Here is a 7,959-nt window from a genome sequence, read left to right as displayed (position 1 = left end):
GTTTGCAGAGGGTTGTCCAGCACTAGCCCCCGGGGGCTCAGGGGGTTCATCCTGAGCCAGGCCGGGGGGGGGCTCAGGGGGTACCCCCAGGCAGCCCACGGGGTGTCTGTGGGCGTGTCCCAGGGCAGCCTTTGCAGGGGCTGGGGGGATCCTAGACCAGCCTTGGCGAGGTTTGCAGAAGGGGGGTCGCAGGCTGGTCCCCCATAACCCATTCTCTGAGGGCTCCCTGACCCAGGTGCGGGGTGAGATGGGGACCTCGGAGTAGGCTGGGCATCTGGGGGACCCCAGAGCTTCCCTGGCGTCCAGACCCCGCGTGTTCCCCAGCTGCCTCCCAGTCCTCTTCTGCCTGAGCGGAGCTGCACAATCCACCCTTGTCCCCGGTGGGTCCAAAGTAGGTCAGGGAGGCTGGGCTGAGCCCCCGGGGAGGGTAGCGGGTAGCAAGGGGGTGCAGAGGGCCCCAGGCACCCGCCCCAGTAGCCACACCTCTGGGTTGGTGCCCACCCCCTGTCCTGGTGGGACCCCAGTGTCCCCAGCCCAGGGGATGGCAGGGCATTTGCCCAGCTCCTCTCCAGTGCCCTGGGGTGATTCAGGATCCCTCTGCATCCCTGCAGGCATTGCATCCCTCCTGGGAGCCAGAATCCCATGGGTGCAGGTTGGGGTGACTGAACCCTGGGGGACAGCACCCAGCGTGGGGGCTTGCGGTTGGGGAGTGAGTGTGGGGCTGGGCTGGGTGAGAGCTGGGGGATGAGCACAAGGAATAAAGAAGATGAGAGAGGGATGTCTCACCCCTTAATTGCAGTTAATAATTGATGAGTGTTTTTACTGCAGGAGGCAAAGGTCTCTGGTGGTGTCAGGGTGCGAGCGCAGAACAGCCCATCCAGCAGCATCCCCAGTGACGCAGCCGCAGGTAAGGGATGTCGGCCCCCGCCCTGGCCCCCACAGGCACTATGGTCCATCACGGGGAGAGGTGGGGGGGTCTGTCGACCGTGGGGCTGCCCATGGGCCATGGCACAAGGAGGGCAGACAGTACGGTGGTGTCACAGATTGCTCCTGGGCTCCAAGTGCTGCTTGGGGTAGCCCCACTGAGCCCAAGTGATGGAACCTCCAGCCATGTCCAGGAGAGGCTCCTGGGGTCCCCAAGCACCCCCGTGGTCTGCAGTGCCTGGAGGCGAACCCTGTCCCCCCATGCCATGTCCCCAGAGACCCTGTGCCCGGGGATGCAGGATGGAGCCTGGTGCTTGCACACCAGCCCAGCTCAGGGGACGGGACTGCCCCCACTAGAGCCCCTCCTGCCCCAGGGGCGTGTGTGCCCACAGGCTCGCCGGCAGGATGGCATGGCCCTCGCTGCTGCTGCTCCCCTTCCTCCTGGCAGCAGGTGAGGACTTTGCTCGGTGGCTGGCACAGGTGGGCAGGAGGCATTGGAGATGCTTTCAGCCCCCAACACTCATTCCAAATTCCCTGAGGACAGCTGGGACCACCAAAACAGCTGCCCACCCCAATGGCAACCTTGCTGCCCCAATGACAATCTTGCTGCCCCAGGGCAAGGCAGCGCGGGCAGGGGGCTGGGCAGGGGGGACATCACCCAGCATGGGTAATGCAGTCTGGTCTTCAGGTGGGAGGTGTGGGATGAGCACACGGAAGGTGAGGGGTGGTGGGTTCCCCTGCCTCTCCCAGAGATCCAAACCATGTCCGGGAGCTGGGGCTGGAGCTAGGTAGGTGCTGCCAGGTGCAGGGGTGCAGGGTGCGGGCAGAGCCTGGCGCAGGGGTGGTGCTCAGCACACCTTCTCCTTGCAGTTTCAAGCAACACAGCCCCCTTCTTCAACATGACCTTAGTCTACGTGCCTGAGGACCTGGAGTTGGGTGAGTGGGGCAGCCTCAGGGAGGCCCCAGGGTGCAGGAGGAGTGGCCGGGGGGGGATGCCTGGGCAGGGACTGACACTGCCCATGTCCCCAGGCCAGCAAGCTTTCCAGCTGGCAGCTATTGACATTGATGGGGACCCGCTCACCTACCGCATCAGCGGGCCAGATGCCTTCTACTTCTCTGTCGATCCCAAGACAGGCAATGTGACGCTGAGGAGCTCCCTGGACCGTGAGGTGAGGACAAAGACTGGGACAGATGTCCCTGCTGGAGCTGGGGTGTCTGGGTGACGGGGATGGAGAGCAGAGCCTGGCTCTGGGTGGGAGAGCCACCTGGGACGAGCATCCCACCCAGGGGTGGCGGGTGGGAGGGCACTGGGGCTCAGCCATCCAAGGATCAAGCTCCGCCTGGCCCTGACCAAGTCCTGCCTTGTGTCCCTCCAGCTCCAGGCCAAGCTCACCATCATGGTCGAGGTGTCCGATGGGATTAACGAAGTAGTGAGTGCCAGGGCATGGGCTGGGTGGCTGCAGCGGGGCTGCGGACAAGGCTCGGTGGGGAAGGGGGCTGGAGGTGGGCTTTGCCCAGGGGTGGATGATGCTGACTGGCTTAAGAGCCAGGGGGACGCAGGGTGCCAGAGCTGCACCCATATCTACTGAGCACCATCTCCCTCACTCACCCTGTGCCCTCCCTGACACCGGTAGGTCTCCAGAAAGCTCACGATCATCGTGGATGACCGTAACGACAATGTTCCTGTCTTCCAGCACCTGCCGTATGAAACCTCCATCCCTGAGGTACCTTCCCAGGACCTCCCGCCCCCTGTGGGCAGCAGGACAGGGGTGCTGGGTGGCTCCCATGGCATGGGTGTGCCAGCAGTGAGACAGTGGTGTGCCAGGAACGGGGTGACCTCACGCCTGGGCATGGGGCAATGGTGCAGCCGGCAAGTCTGACCTGGGAGTGCTCTGTGCCATGGCAGTTCCCGGCGCGTGCCTCTGTGCCGGTCCAAGGCGCTGGGACTCTGCCCTTGCAATGAGTTTCTGATCAAGGAGTGCCCGAGCTGCTGCTCAGCCCAGGCCAGGGTGAGGCTGGATCAGGGTGCAAACAGGGTGTGGGGCTGAGCCCGACCCCTCCAGCAGCCCCAGGCTGCAGCCCCTTCTCCCAGGGAGCCCCAGGGAGGATGGCAGGGGGGATCCAGCCTCTGCCCAGTGTGAGCAAGGGCAGGAGCTCATCCCTGCATGGCCCACAGCACTGGGCAACCCCTGGAGCCCTGCGGGGCCAGAGCATCCCAGAGCAGGGCTGGCAGGGGTTGGGCCCAGCACCACCACCCCTGCTCTCCTGGGTGATGCCACCACCACCCCTCTGTGTGCCCAGAACATGGAACTCAACAGCATCATCTACACCGTGTTTGCTGATGACCGCGACAACGGGAATGCCTCCAAAGTCAGCTACAGCATTGAAGAGGTGAGTGCGGGGATGAGCTCCAACAACCCAGGCATCATCCTGGCTGGGACCTCAGCGTGCTGGGGTGTGGGAGCTGGGAGGATGCTGGGTGTCCCAGGACCTCCCCAGCAAGCACTCTGTGCCAATGGGAAGGTGACGTGGCTTGATGGCGTTGAGCCAGGGCAGGCCCTGGCATCTCCCCTGAGCCTGCCCACTCCCCAGCATCAAGGAGGGGTTCGTGCCTGCTGGAGAGCAGCAGTGCATCGCAGAGTGGGGCATGCCATACCTGAAACCTACTCCTGAGCCACCTTCATGGGACACAGGTGCTGGGGGACTTGGTCAGGGGCAGTCTCATGGTCCTGGGGGAGCAGGGGTATGTGTCAGGTCAGGAGGGCTGCCTGGGCACTGGGCATAAGGTGCTGAACAGTTGCAAGCTGGGGATGAGCCAGGTGGTAGGGGGTCCTCACAGCCTGCAGGCCAAGCCTGGCAGAAGGATGGGGGTTGAGCCCCCATCTCTGCTGGGGCACTTCTGCTCCCTGCCTTGGTGACATGGGATGATGTTCCCTGCCCAGGTGATCCCAGACAGCATGAAGAATCACTGGCTCTTTTACATCCTGCCCAACGGGAGCGTGGTGCTCAATGGTTCACTGAACTACGCCCAGAACACCTTCTACCAGCTCAAGATCCTCGCCAAGGTGGCGGCCAGCCAGGATGGGGGCGCGGGGCTGCCAGGTAAGCGTGCCGTGGGACTAACGGGTGCTCTGCTCCCCAGGACGGTGGGGGGATGCTGCACAACATGTTGACCTTCCAGCAGAGCTCAACCTACCTGTCCCTGACCATCCAGGACCTACCCAACCTGGACCCACGGTTCCTCAACGAGCCCTACTCTGGCTCTGTGCCTGAGAACTGTGCCCTGGTAAGGAGCCCGCCTGCCCCAGCAGCATGTCCCTACCCCTGGGGGCTCTGAGGCCCCGGGGTGTCTGCACCACCAGGCATGGGGACAGCTGGAGATGTCATGGTCCTGCTCTGATGGCTGTGTCCCTGCAGGGCACCACTGTGCTGACTGTCACTGCCATGGACAGAGACACAGGCGTGAATGATGAAATCTACTACAGCATCACCAGTGAGTGATGGGGCAGGGGGGGATGGGCAGGGGGGGTGAGCGGTGGCAGGGTGGGATGGGCAGGGGGGGTGATCAGGCAGCAAGGGGCACCACAGGGACTGGTTCTGGGCTCCTGGATGCTGCCAGCCTGCCCTGCTGGCAGAGAGAGGGCCAGGCCTGCTTGTCCTGGTGGTTGCAGCTGGTTTCTGCTGTCCCCTTGCCCTAGATGCCAGCATCCCCTTTGCTATCAACACCACGACGGGCACCATCACTGTGAGTGGGCCCCTGGACCGTGAGCAGCTGCCAAGTGAGGAAGTGCTGCTGGAAGTCATGGTGAGTAGGAGGCAGCAAGGGGAACCCCATCTTCTTTCTCTCCCCGGGCCTTTCCAACCTGTTCTCTCCTCCCGCCCAGGCACGTGAGAAGAACCGGGACATCCACAACAAGGTGGCACAGGCCAGCACCCTGGTGACAGTCATGGTGACTGATGTCAATGACAACAAGCCCCAGTTCTACCACTGCTCCCTTCCCAGCTGCAACTTCTCCACCAGTGCCCAGAACAACTTCAGGGGCAACATCGTAGAGCACTCGTCCTCCAGACTGCCTGTGTCCAACCTCAGCATCGTTGCCCATGACCCAGACAAGGTGGGAACTTGTCCAGAGGGCTGGGCTGGAGCACAGATGCCTGTCCTGGCTGCACCACCCATCCTCACTCCTCTGCATGTCTCCTTGGCAGGGCATCAACAGCAACTATGAGCTGTACCTGCAGGGTCCAAATGCCAGCGCCTTCACCGTCTCCCCCGCAAAAATTGTCGGCACAGGGGAGGTCCAGCTCCTGGTGCAAGACCCATTCTCTGTGGACTACGAGATAAGCCATGTCATGGTGGTGCAGGTTCGCCATGGGGACAGTCCCTGCTCCCTGTGTATACCAGGGCACAGAAGGGACACAGCTCTTCTCCTGCAGGGCTCAAAAGCCAAAGCAGAACATGGCTCTGCCCTGGCAGCTTGTTTGGTTCAGAGGAGCTGGGCTGGAGAGTGACAGGTCTCTATCTCATGCTTGGGGACCATGTGAGACACTGCCCCTTCTCCATCATGCAGATCGTTGCTAATGACAAGGGGAACCCCATGGACTGCTGCTCCACGGCCACCGTGACCATCAATCTCATCGACAGCAACGACCACATCCCCGAGTTCGTCCAGAGTACCTACAACCTGAGCGTGATGGAGAACAGCCCTGCTGGCACTATCATCTCCCCAAACATCACGGTCAGGTGCTGGGCAGGGAGCAGGCACAGCTTATGTTCCCTAAGCAGGGCAGCCTGGCACTGCTGGTGTTGAGGGCACTGCTCTGTCCATGCACACGGGAAGGAGATGGTGCCAGTGGGCTCAGAGGGTGTGGGACCACATGCCTATCAGGGCCACATTTTTGGGATGCTCACTGCCAGCAGCCAGTGCCCCAGACACATCACTGTCCTGGGGGCTGAGGTGGATTGACTGGATGCTTCTTTCTCTCTGTTTTAGGCCTATGATCCAGACAGTGGTGTCCTGGGCCAGATCACCTACCAGCTGCTCCCAGAGAGCATGTACGTAGGGGCACAGCCAGCCACAACTGGGGTATTGTCCCACTGAGGGGGCTCCAGGCCTGAGCCCTGGTGACAGCTCCTTGTGTCCCATAGCCGTAAAATCTTCACGGTGAATGCCACAACCGGGGCAGTGCTGGTGCAGAATGGGAGCTTGCTGGACCGGGAGACTCGCTCCATCTACTACGCCAACCTCCAGGCCAAGGATGGGGACAACCTGGTGGGCACAACCATGCTGGAGATCACCGTGCTGGACGACAATGACATGGCACCCATCATCACTGGCTCCTACTTCATCTCGGTGGAAGAGGGGCAGAACGTCAGTACGCAGATCCAGGTATGTACCACCAGAGGTGGAGAGGATGACGAGGGGCTGTTGGAGAGGAGCGAGGACTGTCCCCAAGGTGCTGGACAGCACCATTCCAATCCCTGACCTTTTCAGGCCATCGATAACGACGAGCCTGGCAACCGCAACAGTGAGTTGGGCTTTAAGATCTTGCCAGGACCATTCAGCAACAACTTCACCATCAACGCAGCCACAGGTGAGATGCACAGCAGGGAGCCGCTGGACCGCGAGGCCTTGGAAGATGAGCAGGGACAGATGGTGGTGACGGTGGAGGTGTACGACCATGGCGTGCCGCAGCTCAGCACCTTGGTGAACGTCACTATCACTGTGGGGGTGAGCCCTGGGCATAGCAGGGATGCGCTGGGAGCTGGGATATAAGGACAGGGAGGGGATATGGGATCCCCAGCTGTGGCAGGGGCACTGTGTCCCCAAATTCTCTGTGGGAGCAGAGGGAATAGTTGATGCAGAGATGCAGGAGTGAGCTTGTGTGCCTCCTGCTTGCAGGCAGGCAGGTGTCCACGCTCCTGTCCCCACCCTGCTGTGGGGGACCCTGTTTCCTGGAGCAGCTACAACCATGGAGTTTATCTCTTGCAGGACATGAACGACAATGCACCTATGTTCCTCAACCAGTCCTATGAGTTCTCAGTCTTTGAAGACTCTCCAGGTAGAAGCTTCATGGTCAGGCTTTTGGGACCAGCAGAGTCCCAGAGTCAGTGCCCACTGGCCACTGAGTCTCTGTCTCCACCTGCAGGGTTCTTTGTGGGTGAGGTGGAGGGCATAGATGCCGACCAGACGGAGATCAATTCCCGCATTTCCTTCCTACTTCAGAGGAGCAGTGGCTCCAGCAACTTCTTGATCCGCTCGTCCCGCCTGGGGCCAGGGCACTATGGTGGGAACCTGTCCATGGACCCTGACCTGTCCCTGGACTATGACAACCTGCAGCCTAAGTTCTTCTCCTTGGTGGTGCTGGCGGAGAACACGGCCGCCAACAATGTGGGGGGGACTGCCAACGTCTCGGTGGTGGTCCACATCCTAGACATCAATGACGAGCCCCCCACCATCCTGCCTGCTTCACTGCAGGACGTGTACGTGAGCGAGAACGGCACGCAGCGGGGTGTGGTCCACACACTGGTTGCCTCCGACCCAGACACCAACCACTCGCTGGTCTTCGAGGAGCTGGCGGTCACCTGCTTCAAGGGGGCAAGCAGCGCTGGGGAGGTGTGTTGGGACTGGTTTGTGCTGGCACTCAACGGCTCAGTGCTGGTGAACAGCTCAGACATTGACTACGAGCTGTGCGACAGGGTGGTGCTCACGCTGCGGGCTGAAGACCTGCGCACAAAGAAGGGCAACCGCTACAGCCAGAATGGTATCGTACCCACTCCCCGCTCCTTCCACCGCCACTGAGCATGGTGGGTGGTGGGACCTGCCTCTTCCACCTCCCAGGAGGAGCTGTGGGGAGCAGGGCATGAGCCGGGCAGTTTGGTGATGGAGGGAGGGTGTCCCCAGCTTTTGGTCCCTGCCACAGGGACCTGAGCCTGCGGGGAGGATGAGGCTCCCACAGGCAGCAGAGAAGGGTGCTGCAGGGCTGCCCTGTTGGTGACTGGAGCTCTGCTTTTGGGACATTTGCAGAAACCCTGAG

At 61.6% G+C, this 7,959-nt stretch overlaps 1 protein-coding gene across 1 annotated transcript in view; it reads left to right on the top strand.

Annotated features, from left to right (window-relative positions):
- The first annotated feature begins 914 nt into the window (after positions 1-914).
- The window catches only part of CDHR2 (cadherin related family member 2), a 9,893-nt gene continuing 2,848 nt past the window's right edge, over positions 915-7,959 (top strand). Inside the window, exons 1-19 of the mRNA XM_035899359.1 lie at positions 915-967; positions 1,299-1,375; positions 1,795-1,860; positions 1,954-2,093; positions 2,301-2,354; positions 2,559-2,648; positions 3,226-3,315; positions 3,867-3,989; positions 4,067-4,210; positions 4,342-4,417; positions 4,623-4,729; positions 4,809-5,039; positions 5,131-5,286; positions 5,493-5,660; positions 5,916-5,977; positions 6,071-6,311; positions 6,417-6,653; positions 6,915-6,990; positions 7,072-7,686. Coding sequence (XP_035755252.1) covers positions 915-967; positions 1,299-1,375; positions 1,795-1,860; positions 1,954-2,093; positions 2,301-2,354; positions 2,559-2,648; positions 3,226-3,315; positions 3,867-3,989; positions 4,067-4,210; positions 4,342-4,417; positions 4,623-4,729; positions 4,809-5,039; positions 5,131-5,286; positions 5,493-5,660; positions 5,916-5,977; positions 6,071-6,311; positions 6,417-6,653; positions 6,915-6,990; positions 7,072-7,686 — 2,806 coding nt within the window. The remainder of the gene's footprint in view (positions 968-1,298; positions 1,376-1,794; positions 1,861-1,953; positions 2,094-2,300; positions 2,355-2,558; positions 2,649-3,225; positions 3,316-3,866; positions 3,990-4,066; positions 4,211-4,341; positions 4,418-4,622; positions 4,730-4,808; positions 5,040-5,130; positions 5,287-5,492; positions 5,661-5,915; positions 5,978-6,070; positions 6,312-6,416; positions 6,654-6,914; positions 6,991-7,071; positions 7,687-7,959) is intronic.

Source organism: Egretta garzetta, unplaced genomic scaffold (assembly GCF_000687185.1).
Source record: "Egretta garzetta isolate BGI_Z169 unplaced genomic scaffold, ASM68718v1 scaffold121, whole genome shotgun sequence".
In the NCBI taxonomy this organism is placed as follows: Eukaryota; Metazoa; Chordata; class Aves; order Pelecaniformes; family Ardeidae; genus Egretta; species Egretta garzetta.
Note: the sequence above shows the minus strand (reverse complement) of the source record. Positions and strands in the feature narration are given on the sequence as shown.